The sequence below is a fragment of the Staurois parvus genome, unplaced genomic scaffold, assembly GCF_062004578.1.
Source record: "Staurois parvus isolate SC_StPar_1 unplaced genomic scaffold, SC_StPar_1.0 ptg001638l, whole genome shotgun sequence".
Taxonomy (NCBI): Eukaryota; Metazoa; Chordata; class Amphibia; order Anura; family Ranidae; genus Staurois; species Staurois parvus.
This window is the reverse complement of record NW_028319434.1, coordinates 30,206-47,491: the sequence shown is the minus strand read 5'-3', so window position 1 is coordinate 47,491 and position 17,286 is coordinate 30,206. Positions and strand designations below refer to the sequence as shown.

Sequence of the window (17,286 nt, the reverse complement as noted above, 5' to 3'; positions counted from 1 at the left end):
GGCAACACAAACCAACCTATATATAAAACATGCAGAGAGAACATTAATACTTCCTCGTTACATCTGACAGAAGAAATAGAGACAGAAAGGTCTCTAAACTGTAATTATACCACCTGCCCTCCGGAAGATTTACCCCCCCCCGCCCCTTCATGACCAGGCCATTGTTTGCTATACGGCGCTGCGTTTACTGGTAATTGCGCAGTCATGCCATGCCGTACCCAAATTAAATTTATAGCATTTTTTTTTCACACCAGTAGAGCTTTCTTTTGGTGGCGTTCGATCACCGCTGGGGTCACTAACAAAAAAAGACCAAACATTTAGAAAAAAAACACAATATTTTTTACTTTCTGATATAAAACATTAAAAAAAAAAAATAACAATTCTTCAGAAATTTAGGACAAAATGTATGCTGCCGCACATCGAAAAAAAAAATCGGCTGATTTTCGCACCGTTAGTGGGTTAATTGGTCGGCCGTTTTTCGGGGTTTTGACACATTTCTTTTATCGGTAAAGTTGGGAAAAAAACAGCCGTTTTTGCCAATCAGCCGATTTTCCCGGCAATGATGGGCAAATCGGCCGATCATTTTTCTGATAAAAAATCTGCGCATGAGCCGTGACCTGGAGGAAGAAGAAGAAGAATTCCAGTCCGCTATTATATTTGACATGAAAGTCTTGCGGTTGCAACAATGTATCCATTTGTAGCCGAATAAAAACATCTGTATCTGAAATGGATACAAATAGATACATTGTTGCAACCGCAAGACTTTCATGTCAAATATAATAGCGGAGCTCTCTGCAGGGACAGAAGTCATTAAATGCCGGCCGTAGACGGGATGAAAATCAGCCGATTTTTTTTTTTTTACTGTTGGTGGTAACATTGGCCGATCGATTTTTTTTTTAATAAAAAAACGTCCGGTTTTTGACCCGTCTATGGCCTGCATAAATGTGTATTAATTGGTTTGTGTGCAAATTACAGCATCTACAAATAATCAGGGCTGCTGTTAGAAACCACGGGGCCCCATACAGCCAACCTGACAGGGTTCCCCCCCCAAAAAAAACAGTTTACTAGGCTTGAGTTATGAATTAACACAGTGAGTGATCAGTAGCAGTCACTCATTGTGTTCATTCAGGAAAGGAAGGGGCTGGTAAATGTGACATATTTACTTCCCCCCTTTCCCATTGTGTGCTCGCAACTGCCGGTGGAAAGGAGAGGAGGAAATCCGGCAGCACTGCAGGGGCACACGGGGGGGGGGGGGGGTCTGGGCAGTAAAGGGAAACGTATGGTGCACAGGGAGGGTGATGGGTGCACTGGGAGGGGCAATTGCTGGAACTGATCCCCTGTATGGCTGTTCCTGCAGCAGCTGAAAGCCAGCAGGAAGGAGAGGAGGAAAGCCGGCAGCACTGCGGGGGTGGGGGCACACAGGGGGGGGGGGTCTGGGCAGTAAAGGGAAACGTATGGTGCACAGGGAGGGTGATGGGTGCACTGGGAGGGGCAATTGCTGGAACCGATCCCCTGTATGGTTGTTCCTGCAGCAGCAGGAGGGAGAGGAGAAGAAGCCGGCTTTCAGCTGCTGCAGAGAGACCCATACAGGGGACCGGTTCCAGTAATTGCCCCCTTGCCATGCCGATCACCCTCCCTGCCCCCATCCAATTCACCCAGCTGCCTTGGCCCCCCATGCCGCCCTGGGCCCTTGTACAGGGGGACTGGTGGTAACCCCTTATCCACAACCCTGCAAACAATGGTATAGATACTGGAATTTTTTTATATACTAGTAATGGTGGTGATCACCGACTTATACCGAGACTGTGATAGTACGGCGGACATTCTGACACTAACTGACACTGGGTGGGAACTGACTAACTGCCACTGACTTCTCCAATGACACCAATACAGGGATCAGTGCTAATAAAAAGCACTGACACTGTACTAATGGCACTGGGCAGGAAGGGATTTACATCTAGGGCGATCAAAGGGTTAACTGTGTGCCAGGGAGTGTGATTGCTGTGTACTGTGTGGATGTGCTGGTTTTTATCTCCCTGCTGTGCACCAAGAAAAAAAACTGCACATCCCGCTGACAGGAGAGAGATCGGTGTTGTTTCCATTCACAGGTCTGTCTCCTGTCAGTGTCTTCGCCGGTCACTGGGTCCCGGCTATAAATCGCTGGCCGGGAACCGGTGATTGACACCTACAGAAGCCAATGACAGAGCGGGTAGGTGCAGGCACGTGCGCCCCCTACCCGGAGATGCAGAATCACGTATATATACTGTATACAAGATTCTGCATAGAGCGGCTGCCCTGTAGCAATGACAATACAATGCTGAGCTCAGCACTTGTCTGCTGCTTCTTCCTCTTTGAAGGGTTTCCTTTCTTCCAAATTCAGCCTGTCCCAAGATGGCTGCCCCAGCTTTCCGGTTTTTGGGTGGCTACGTTGCCTTGCAGGCTCCTGTGGGCCACCCTTTTTGTTTGCACTACAGCCAGACATGCAAACTCCAACCGCCCCGGCACACACAGGCAGTCCGAGAGGAAAAGAAACAGAAAAATGTCTGTGCTGGTCCACTGATTCCGGGTTTGTTTGTTCTCTGTTTTTCTGCAGGTTGGAGAAGATTCCTTTGGCAGCAATTACATCGAGAACTTCAGAAACAACGATGTGTGTACAGGTAATGAAAGAAGTTCCATGTCCATACACCGCCCAAGGGTTCCATGTCCATACACCACCAAAGGGTTCCATGTCCATACACCACCCAAGGGTTCCATGTCCATACACCACCCCAGGGTTCCATGTCCATACACCACCCCAGGGTTCCATGTCCATACACCACCCAAGGGTTTCATGTCCATACACCGCCCAAGGGTTCCATGTCCATACACAGCCCAAGGGTTTCATGTTCATACACCACCCAAGGGTTCCATGTCCATACACCGCCCAAGGGTTTCATGTCCATACACCACCCAAGGGTTCCATGTCCATACACAGCCCAAGGGTTTCATGTCCATACACCACCAAAGGGTTTCATGTCCATACACCACCCCAGGGTTCCATGTCCATACACCGCCCAAGGGTTTCATGTCCATACACCACCCAAGGGTTTCATGTCCATACACCGCCCAAGGGTTTCATGTCCATACACCACCCAAGGGTTTCATGTCCATACACCACCCAAGGGTTCCATGTCCATACACCACCCAAGGGTTTCATGTCCATACACCACCAAAGGGTTTCATGTCCATACACCACCCAAGGGTTTCATGTCCATACACCACCCAAGGGTTTCATGTCCATACACCACCAAAGGGTTCCATGTCCATACACCACCCAAGGGTTCCATGTCCATACACCACCCCAGGGTTCCATGTCCATACACCACCCAAGGGTTCCATGTCCATACACCGCCCAAGGGTTCCATGTCCATACACCGCCCAAGGGTTTCATGTCCATACACCGCCCAAGGGTTCCATGTCCATACACCACCAAAGGGTTCCATGTCCATACACCACCCAAGGGTTCCATGTCCATACACCACCCCAGGGTTCCATGTCCATACACCACCCAAGGGTTCCATGTCCATACACCACCCAAGGGTTCCATGTCCATACACCACCCAAGGGTTTCATGTCCATACACCGCCCAAGGGTTCCATGTCCATACACAGCCCAAGGGTTTCATGTTCATACACCACCCAAGGGTTCCATGTCCATACACCACCCAAGGGTTCCATGTCCATACACCACCCAAGGGTTCCATGTCCATACACCACCCAAGGGTTCCATGTCCATACACCACCCAAGGGTTCCATGTCCATACACCACCCAAGGGTTCCATGTCCATACACCGCCCAAGGGTTCCATGTCCATACACCGCCCAAGGGTTCCATGTCCATACACCACCCAAGGGTTCCATGTCCATACACCACCCCAGGGTTTCATGTCCATACACCGCCCAAGGGTTTCATGTCCATACACCACCCCAGGGTTTCATGTCCATACACCGCCCAAGGGTTCCATGTCCATACACAGCCCAAGGGTTTCATGTCCATACACCACCCAAGGGTTTCATGTCCATACACCACCCAAGGGTTTCATGTCCATACACCACCCAAGGGTTCCATGTCCATACACCGCCCCAGGGTTTCATGTCCATACACAGCCCAAGGGTTCCATGTCCATACACAGCCCAAGGGTTCCATGTCCATACACCACCCAAGGGTTCCATGTCCATACACCACCCAAGGGTTTCATGTCCATACACCACCCAAGGGTTCCATGTCCATACACCACCCAAGGGTTTCATGTCCATACACCACCCAAGGGTTTCATGTCCATACACCACCCAAGGGTTCCATGTCCATACACCGCCCAAGGGTTTCATGTCCATACACAGCCCAAGGGTTCCATGTCCATACACAGCCCAAGGGTTTCATGTCCATACACAGCCCAAGGGTTCCATGTCCATACACCACCCAAGGGTTCCATGTCCATACACCACCCAAGGGTTCCATGTCCATACACCACCCAAGGGTTTCATGTCCATACACCACCCAAGGGTTTCATGTCCATACACCGCCCCAGGGTTCCATGTCCATACACCACCCAAGGGTTCCATGTCCATACACCACCCAAGGGTTTCATGTCCATACACAGCCCAAGGGTTTCATGTCCATACACAGCCCAAGGGTTCCATGTCCATACACCGCCCAAGGGTTTCATGTCCATACACAGCCCAAGGGTTCCATGTCCATACACAGCCCAAGGGTTTCATGTCCATACACAGCCCAAGGGTTCCATGTCCATACACCACCCAAGGGTTCCATGTCCATACACCACCCAAGGGTTTCATGTCCATACACCACCCAAGGGTTTCATGTCCATACACCACCCAAGGGTTTCATGTTCATACACCACCCAAGGGTTCCATGTCCATACACCGCCCAAGGGTTTCATGTCCATACACCACCCAAGGGTTCCATGTCCATACACAGCCCAAGGGTTTCATGTCCATACACCGCCCAAGGGTTCCATGTCCATACACCACCCAAGGGTTTCATGTCCATACACCACCCAAGGGTTTCATGTCCATACACCACCAAAGGGTTTCATGTCCATACACCACCAAAGGGTTTCATGTCCATACACCACCCCAGGGTTCCATGTCCATACACCGCCCAAGGGTTTCATGTCCATACACCACCCAAGGGTTTCATGTCCATACACCACCAAAGGGTTTCATGTTCATACACCACCCAAGGGTTTCATGTCCATACACCATCCAAGGGTTCCATGTCCATACACCACCCAAGGGTTTCATGTCCATACACCACCCAAGGGTTTCATGTCCATACACCATCCAAGGGTTTCATGTCCATACACCGCCCAAGGGTTTCATGTTCATACACCGCCCAAGGGTTCCATGTCCATACACCACCCAAGGGTTCCATGTCCATACACCACCCAAGGGTTTCATGTCCATACACCACCCAAGGGTTTCATGTCCATACACAGCCCAAGGGTTCCATGTCCATACACCACCCAGGGGTTTCATGTCCATACACCACTCAAGGGTTTCATATCCATACATCATCCAAGGGTTTCATGTCCATACACCACCCAAGGGTTTCATGTCCATACACAGCCCAAGGGTTCCATGTCCATACACCGCCCAAGGGTTTCATGTCCATACACCGCCCAAGGGTTTCATGTCCATACACCGCCCAAGGGTTTCATGTCCATACACCGCCCAAGGGTTTCATGTCCATACACCGCCCAAGGGTTTCATGTCCATACACCACCCAAGGGTTCCATGTCCATACACCACTCAAGGGTTTCATATCCATACATCATCCAAGGGTTTCATGTCCATACACCGCCCAAGGGTTCCATGTCCATACACCGCCCAAGGGTTTCATGTCCATACACCGCCCAAGGGTTTCATGTCCATACACCGCCCAAGGGTTTCATGTCCATACACCGCCCAAGGGTTTCATGTCCATACACCGCCCAAGGGTTTCATGTCCATACACCACTCAAGGGTTCCATGTCCATACACCACCCAAGGGTTTCATGTCCATACACAGCCCAAGGGTTCCATGTCCATACACCACCCAAGGGTTCCATGTCCATACACCAACCAAGGGTTTCATGTCCATTGTAAGGTGGAGTTCCTCTTTATTCCCCTGCCCAGCATCTCGGGACATTGCGGGAGGTCGGTGATATTATCTCCTATGTATGAAGGAGTGCAGACATGACAGAAAACCATCTCTGTATCCATTCAGCACATCTGTTTCTGTTAAAAAAATGAAATTGTTGTTTTTTTCCTTGGCTCTGTCTGGCCGGTTTGATGTGGTGCGTTCAGTATTTCTGGATCAACCTCAGACACGCGTGTTAATATTCCTGCAATTATAGTTGTTCTGTACGTCCAACTGCATGACGAGAGAAGGAAACCGGCTTCTGTACTAACATGCCTTTCCCATCGCAGATTTCGTGGCTCAGACGGCGGCAGCGGCCACTGGAGCGGCATCCATTATTGTCAACGCAGAAGGTGAATATTTGTTATCCATCAGTATCGGGTAGATGTACAATCACTGCCCATACACAGAATGATACGTGATCCAAACACTGCCCATACACAGAATGATACGTGATCAGAACATGGACCATACACAGAATGATACGTGATCAGAACACGGACCATACACAGAATGATACGTGATCGGAACATGGACCATACACAGAATGATACGTGATCGGAACATGGACCATACACAGAATGATACGTGATCAGAACACGGACCATACACAGAATGATACGTGATCCAAACACTGCCCATACACAGAATGATACGTGATCAGAACATGGACCATACACAGAATGATACGTGATCGGAACACGGACCATACACAGAATGATACGTGATCAGAACACTGCCCATACACAGAATGATACGTGATCAGAACATGGACCATACACAGAATGATACGTGATCGGAACACGGACCATACACAGAATGATACGTGATCAGAACACTGCCCATACACAGAATGATACGTGATCAGAACACTGCCCATACACAGAATGATACGTGATCAGAACACTGCCCATACACAGAATGATACGTGATCAGAACATGGACCATACACAGAATGATACGTGATCAGAACATGGACCATACACAGAATGATACGTGATCAGAACATGGACCATACACAGAATGATACGTGTTCAGAACATGGACCATACACAGAATGATACGTGATCGGAACACGGACCATACACAGAATGATACGTGATCGGAACACTGCCCATACACAGAATGATACGTGATCAGAACATGGACCATACACAGAATGATACGTGATCAGAACATGGACCATACACAGAATGATACGTGATCGGAACACGGACCATACACAGAATGATACGTGATCGGAACACGGACCATACACAGAATGATACGTGATCCAAACACTGCCCATACACAGAATGATACGTGATCAGAACATGGACCATACACAGAATGATACGTGATCGGAACACGGACCATACACAGAATGATACGTGATCGGAACACGGACCATGCACAGAATGATACGTGATCGGAACACGGACCATACACAGAATGATACGTGATCAGAACACGGACCATGCACAGAATGATACGTGATCGGAACACGGACCATACACAGAATGATACGTGATCCAAACACTGCCCATACACAGAATGATACGTGATCAGAACATGGACCATACACAGAATGATACGTGATCAGAACACTGCCCATACACAGAATGATACGTGATCGGAACACGGACCATACACAGAATGATACGTGATCGGAACATGGACCATACACAGAATGATACGTGATCAGAACACGGACCATACACAGAATGATACGTGATCGGAACACGGACCATACACAGAATGATACGTGATCCAAACACTGCCCATACACAGAATGATACGTGATCGGAACACGGACCATACACAGAATGATACGTGATCAGAACATGGACCATACACAGAATGATACGTGATCCAAACACTGCCCATACACAGAATGATACGTGGTCAGAACACTGCCCATACACAGAATGATACGTGATCGGAACACGGACCATACACAGAATGATACGTGATTGGAACACGGACCATACACAGAATGATACGTGATCAGAACATGGACCATACACAGAATGATACGTGATCAGAACACGGACCATACACAGAATGATACGTGATCAGAACATGGACCATACACAGAATGATACGTGATCGGAACACGGACCATACACAGAATGATACGTGATCCAAACACTGCCCATACACAGAATGATACGTGATCGGAACACGGACCATACACAGAATGATACGTGATCGGAACACGGACCATACACAGAATGATACGTGATTGGAACACGGACCATACACAGAATGATACGTGATCAGAACACTGCCCATACACAGAATGATACGTGATCAGAACATGGACCATACACAGAATGATACGTGATCAGAACATGGACCATACACAGAATGATACGTGATCAGAACACGGACCATACACAGAATGATACGTGATCAGAACATGGACCATACACAGAATGATACGTGATCAGAACACAGACCATACACAGAATGATACGTGATCCAAACACTGCCCATACACAGAATGATACGTGATCAGAACATGGACCATACACAGAATGATACGTGATCAGAACACTGCCCATACACAGAATGATACGTGATCAGAACATGGACCATACACAGAATGATACGTGATCAGAACATGGACCATACACAGAATGATACGTGATCAGAACATGGACCATACACAGAATGATACGTGATCAGAACACTGCCCATACACAGAATGATACGTGATCAGAACATGGACCATACACAGAATGATACATGATCAGAACACTGCCCATACACAGAATGATACGTGATCCAAACACTGCCCATACACAGAATGATACGTGATCGGAACACTGCCCATACACAGAATGATACGTGATCAGAACACGGCCCATACACAGAATGATACGTGATCGGAACATGGACCATACACAGAATGATACGTGATCCAAACACTGCCCATACACAGAATGATACGTGATCAGAACACGGCCCATACACAGAATGATACGTGATCAGAACACTGCCCATACACAGAATGATACGTGATCGGAACATGGACCATACACAGAATGATACGTGATCGGAACACGGACCATACACAGAATGATACGTGATTGGAACACGGACCATACACAGAATGATACGTGATCAGAACACTGCCCATACACAGAATGATACGTGATCAGAACATGGACCATACACAGAATGATACGTGATCAGAACATGGACCATACACAGAATGATACGTGATCGGAACACGGACCATACACAGAATGATACGTGATCCAAACACTGCCCATACACAGAATGATACGTGATCGGAACACGGACCATACACAGAATGATACGTGATCGGAACACGGACCATACACAGAATGATACGTGATCCAAACACTGCCCATACACAGAATGATACGTGATCGGAACACGGACCATACACAGAATGATACGTGATCGGAACACGGACCATACACAGAATGATACGTGATCAGAACATGGACCATACACAGAATGATACGTGATCAGAACACTGCCCATACACAGAATGATACGTGATCAGAACATGGACCATACACAGAATGATACGTGATCAGAACATGGACCATACACAGAATGATATGTGATCAGAACACGGACCATACACAGAATGATACGTGATCAGAACATGGACCATACACAGAATGATACGTGATCAGAACACGGACCATACACAGAATGATACGTGATCGGAACACGGACCATACACAGAATGATACGTGATCAGAACATGGACCATACACAGAATGATACGTGATCGGAACACGGACCATACACAGAATGATACATGATCGGAACACGGACCATACACAGAATGATACGTGATCGGAACATGGACCATACACAGAATGATACGTGATCCAAACACTGCCCATACACGGAATGATACGTGATCCAAACACTGCCCATACACAGAATGATACGTGATCAGAACACGGACCATACACAGAATGATACGTGATCAGAACACTGCCCATACACAGAATGATACGTGATCCAAACACTGCCCATACACAGAATGATACGTGATCAGAACATGGACCATACACAGAATGATACGTGATCAGAACACTGACTGATACCTGGAAAAATGATTAATTTTCCATGAGGACCAATTATTACTACACCACCACCACACCGCTACTACACCACACCGCTACTACACCACCACCACACCGCTACTACACCACACCGCTACTACACCACCACCACACCACTACTACACCACCACCACCACACCGCTACTACACCACCACCACCACACCGCTACTACACCACCACCACACCACTACTACACCACCACCACCACACCGCTACTACACCACCACCACCACACCGCTACTACACCACCACCACACCACTACTACACCACCACCACACCGCTACTACACCACCACCACACCACTACTACACCACCACCACACCGCTACTACACCACACCGCTACTACACCACACCGCTACTACACCACACCACTACTACACCACCACCACACCGCTACTACACCACACCGCTACTACACCACCACCACACCGCTACTACACCACACCGCTACTACACCACACCGCTGCTACTACACCACACCGCTACTACACCACACCGCTACTACACCACACCGCTTCTACTACACCACACCGCTACTACACCACCACCACACTGCTACTACACCACTACCTTACCACTACTACACCACCACCACACCGCTACTACACCACACCGCTACTACACCACCACCACCACCACACCGCTACTACACCACCACCACCACACCGCTACTACACCACTACCTCACCACTACTACACCACCACCACCACACCGCTACTACACCACACCGCTACTACACCACCACCACCACACCGCTACTACACCACTACCTCACCACTACTACACCACCACCACACCGCTACTACACCACCACCACACCGCTACTACACCACACCGATACTACACCACCACCTCACTGCTACTACACCACCACCTCACTGCTACTACACCGCTACTACACCACCACCTCACTGCTACTACACCACCACCACACCGATACTACACCACCACCTCACTGCTACTACACCACCACCACACCGCTACTACACCACCACCTCACTGCTACTACACCACCACCTCACCGCTACTACACCACCACCACACTGCTACTACACCACCACCACACCGCTACTACACCACCACCACACCGCTACTACACCACTACTACACCACCACCACACCACTACTACACCACCTCACCGCTACTACACCACTACTACACCACCACCTCACTGCTACTACACCACTACTACACCACCACACCGCTACTACACCACTACTACACCACCACACCGCTACTACACCACTACTACACCACCACACCGCTACCACACCGCTACTACACCACCACCACACCGCTACTACACCACCACCACACCGCTACTACACCACCACCACACCGCTACTACACCACTACTACACCACCACCTCACCGCTACTACACCACTACTCCACCACACCATTACTACACCACTACTACACCACCACACCGCTACTACACCACTACTACACCACCACACTGCTACTACACCACCACACCACTACTACACCACTACTACACAACCACCACACCACCACCACACCGCTACTACACCACTACTACACCACCACCACACCACTACTACACCACCACCTCACCGCTACTACACCACCACCTCACCGCTACTACACCACTACTACACCACCACCACACCACTACTACACCACCACCACACCACTACTACACCACCACCTCACCGCTACTACACCACTACTACACCACCACCACACCACTACTACACCACTACTACACCACCACCTCACCGCTACTACACCACTACTACACCACCACCTCACCGCTACTACACCACTACTACACCACCACACCACTACTACACCACCACACCGCTACTACACCACTACTACACCACCACACCGCTACTACACCACTACTACACCACCACACCGCTACCACACCGCTACTACACCACCACCTCACTGCTACTACACCACCACCACACCGTACTACACCACCACCACACCACTACTACACCACCACCACACCGCTACTACACCACTACTACACCACCACCACACCACTACTACACCACCACCTCACCGCTACTACACCACCACCACACCACCACCACACCGCTACTACACCACCACACCACCACCACACCGCTACTACACCACTACTACACCACCACCACACCGCTACTACACCACTACTACACCACCACACCGCTACTACACCACTACTACACCACCACACCACTACTACACCACCACACCGCTACTACACCACCACACCGCTACTACACCACTACTACACCACCACACCACTACTACACCACCACACCGCTACTACACCACTACTACACCACCACACCACTACTACACTACCACACCGCTACTACACCACCACCTCACTGCTACTACACCACCACCACACCGCTACTACACCACCACCACACCGCTACTACACCACCACCACACCGTACTACACCACCACCACACCGCTACTACACCACCACCACACCACTACTACACCACCACCACACCGCTACTACACCACTACTACACCACCACCACACCACTACTACACCACCACCTCACCGCTACTACACCACTACTACACCACCACACCGCTACTACACCACTACTACACCACTACTACACCACTACTACACCACCACCACACCACTACTACACCACCACACCGCTACTACACCACCACACCGCTACTACACCACCACACCACTACTACACCACTACTACACCACCACACCGCTACTACACCACTACTACACCACTACCACACCGCTACTACACCACCACACCGCTACTACACCACTACTACACCACCACCACCACCACACCACTACTATACCACCGCTACTACACCACTACTATACCACTACTACTACACCACCACACCACTACTACACCACCACACCGCTACTACACCACCACCACACCGCTACTACACCACTACTACACCACCACCACACCGCTACTACACCACTACTACACCACCACCACACCGCTACTACACCACCACCACACCGCTACTACACCACCACACTGCTACTACACCACTACTACACCACCACCTCACTGCTAATACACCACCACCACCACACTGCTACTACACCACCACCACACTGCTACTACACCACTACTACACCACCACACTGCTACTACACCACTACTACATGTCAGGGATCCGGGTATGACCAGAGATGTGTGGACTGACACAGGGAAACGCAGACTTCAGAAATGATTAAATAATAATATTTATTATGAGCTGCAAAACAAAACAAACCTTAAACTAATAGGTAGAGGTGCAGTCAGGGCTGGAGAGGGGGAGTGGTCAGGCAGGCCGGGTCAGGAACAATCAGGCAGAAAGGTACAACGGGAGCAGACAGAGGAATGGTCAGGAATAGCCGGGGTCAGGGCAGGCGAAGTTATATCAGAGTCAGAGTCAAGCAGGAGAGTCGAGCAGGCAGGAGACAGGAAACAGGGCACATGGGAAACAAACACCAAGGCACTGACTGCAGGTCTGGCCATTCCTTAAATACACCTCCTGCAATCAGCTTCAGGTGATGGCTGATTGCAGGAGTGAGCTTCTGGTTGCTGAGAGCACCCGCTGGCTAGCCCTGGTACTGCAGCCCACAAGGCAGGTGAGTCCCACCACCATTGGCAAGTCCACTACACCACCACCTCACTGCTGCTACACCACCACCACACTGCTACTACACCACCACCACGCTGCTACTACACCACCACCACACTGCTACTACACCACAACCATACTGCTACTATACCACCACCTCACCTCTACTACAGCACCACCTCATCACTTCTACACCACCACTTAACTGCTACTAAGCCACCACCACCACACTGCTACTACACCGCCACAGCGCTACTACGCCACCACTACATAACCACCACACCTCTTCACCACCACCACACCGCTACTACATCATCACTACACTACTACTACACCACCAATACATTACTATTACACCACCACTACATAACCACCACACTGTTACTACACCACCACACCGCTACTACACCACCACCTCACCACTACTACACCACCAACACACAGCTACTACACAATCACCTCACCACTACTACACCACCACACCGCTACTACACCACCACCTCACCACTACTACACCACCAACACACAGCTACTACACAATCACCTCACCACTACTACACCACCACTATACAACCACCACTACCCCAAGTCTATGCCACTACTACACTGATCCCTACTATCCTCTGAGTGTGGTGCCGAGTGGCTGTCCTGCTGCATTGTGAACACAGAGAGTCGACCACTTGGCACAGGCGCTGTTCAGAGAAGGCTTTGTATTCTCTCAATGAATGCAAAGCATTTTCTGATTGAATGATCCTTCAGCTGAGGGGAGGGGTGGCAGACAGGGGGAATAAAGGACAGAGGAAGATGCCGGGTGTCTGGGGCCAGTGTAGCAACTGAGCTACCACTCCTTCCAGTGTTCCTCTCAGACTCCATCCCTTACTGCATGTGGGCTGGTGGCTGCTGATCACTGTGGAGTTCCAGCACTTCTCTTCCCATTCATCACTGGAGGCGGAGCTACGCCTGTGGAGGAAGGTAATGTCTGACTCTGATGTCTCATGTCTGTGTGAGTGTGACCCGACCGGCTATCACGTGTGCAATGTGTCAGGGAGTGATGACATCATCGCGATCCCACAGCCTGCTTTTCTAGTGCCTCCTGATCTGTGTCAGGGAGTGATGACATCATCGTGATCCCACAGCCTGCTCTTCTAGTACTTCCTGATCTGTGTCAGGGAGTGATGACATCATCGCGATCCCACAGCCTGCTCTTCTAGTGCCTCCTGATCTGTGTCAGGGAGTGATGACATCATCGCGATCCCACAGCCTGCTCTTCTAGTGCCTCCTGATCTGTGTCAGGGAGTGATGACATCATCGCGATCCCACAGCCTGCTCTTCTAGTGCCTCCTGATCTGTGTCAGGGAGTGATGACATCATCGCGATCCCACAGCCTGCTCTTCTAGTGCCTCCTGATCTGTGTCAGGGAGTGATGACATCATCGCGATCCCACAGCCTGCTCTTCTAGTGCCTCCTGATCTGTGTCAGGGAGTGATGACATTATCGCGACCCCACAGCCTGCTCTTCTAGTACTTCCTGATCTGTGTCAGGGAGTGATGACATCATCGAGATCCCAGAGCCTGCTCTTCTAGTGCCTCCTGATCTGTGTCAGGGAGTGATGACATCATCGCGATCCCACAGCCTGCTCTTCTAGTGCCTCCTGATCTGTGTCAGGGAGTGATGACATCATCGCGATCCCACAGCCTGCTCTTCTAGTGCCTCCTGATCTGTGTCAGGGAGTGATGACATCATCGCGATCCCACAGCCTGCTCTTCTAGTGCCTCCTGATCTGTGTCAGGGAGTGATGACATCATCGCGATCCCACAGCCTGCTCTTCTAGTGCCTCCTGATCTGTGTCAGGGAGTGATGACATCATCGCGACCCCACAGCCTGCTCTTCTAGTGCCTCCTGATCTGTGTCAGGGGGTAATGACATCATCGCGGCCCCACAGCCTGCTCTTCTAGTGCCTCCTGATCTGTGTCAGGGAGTGATGACATCTTCGAGATCCCAGAGCCTGCTCTTCTAGGGTCTCCTGATCTGTGTCAGGGAGTGATGACATCATCGCGATCCCCCACCCTGCTCTTCTAGTGCCTCCTGATCTGTGTCAGGGAGTGATGACATCATCGCGATCCCCCACCCTGCTCTTCTAGTGCCTCCTGATCTGTGTCAGGGAGTGATGACATCATCGCGATCCCCCACCCTGCTCTTCTAGTGCCTGCTGATCTGTGTCTGTGCTGGTGGTGGTGTGTTGTGTCGGATCTGTCACTGTGTGGGATCGCTCAGTTCAGCTGCCTGCTGTCACAGCGTTTTACTTCCCCCCATTGCCGGGGGAATTCCAGCCTGGGATCTGTCAGAGTGTGGATCCATCCTCCTCCACTCACCGCCACTGTCACCCCTCCACAGCCAGCCACAGATTGACTGTCACCCCTCCACAGCCAGCCACAGATTGACTGTCACCCCACCACTGCCAGCCACAGATTGACTGTCACCCCACCACTGCCAGCCACAGATCGACTGTCACCCCACCACTGCCGGCCACAGATCGACTGTCACCCCGCCACTGCCAGCCACAGATCGACTGTTACCCCGCCACTGCCAGCCACAGATCGACTGTCACCCCGCCACTGCCGGCCACAGATCGACTGTCACCCCGCCACTGCCAGCCACAGATCGACTGTCACCCCACCACTGCCAGCCACAGATTGACTGTCACCCCACCACTGCCAGCCACAGATCGACTGTCACCCCGCCACTGCCGGCCACAGATCGACTGTCACCCCGCCACTGCCGGCCACAGATCAACTGTCACCCCGCCACTGCCAGCCACAGATCAACTGTCACCCCGCCACTGCCAGCCACAGATAAACTGTCACCCTGCCACTGCCAGCCACAGATCGACTGTCACCCCGCCACTGCCAGCCACAGATCGACTGTCACCCCACCACTGCCAGCCACAGATCGACTGTCACCCCGCCACTGCCAGCCACAGATCGACTGTCACCCCACCACTGCCAGCCACAGATCGACTGTCACCCCGCCACTGCCGGCCACAGATCGACTGTCACCCTGCCACTGCTAGCCACAGATTGACTGTCACCCCGCCACTGCCAGCCACAGATTGACTGTCACCCCACCACTGCCAGCCACAGATTGACTGTCACCCCACCACTGCCGGCCACAGATCGACTGTCACCCCACCACTGCCGGCCACAGATCGACTGTCACCCCGCCACTGCCGGCCACAGATCGACTGTCACCCCGCCACTGCCGGCCACAGATCAACTGTCACCCCGCCACTGCCAGCCACAGATCAACTGTCACCCCGCCACTGCCAGCCACAGATAAACTGTCACCCTGCCACTGCCAGCCACAGATCGACTGTCACCCCGCCACTGCCAGCCACAGATCGACTGTCAC

General features: G+C 51.0%; 1 protein-coding gene across 1 annotated transcript in view; it reads left to right on the top strand.

Moving 5' to 3' along the window:
• The window catches only part of RBKS (ribokinase), a gene marked incomplete at its 3' end in the record, with an annotated part of 48,610 nt that overhangs the window by 16,554 nt on the left and 14,770 nt on the right, over positions 1-17,286 (top strand). The window contains exons 4-5 of the mRNA XM_089663190.1: positions 2,594-2,657; positions 6,470-6,532. Coding sequence (XP_089519316.1) covers positions 2,594-2,657; positions 6,470-6,532 — 127 coding nt within the window. The remainder of the gene's footprint in view (positions 1-2,593; positions 2,658-6,469; positions 6,533-17,286) is intronic.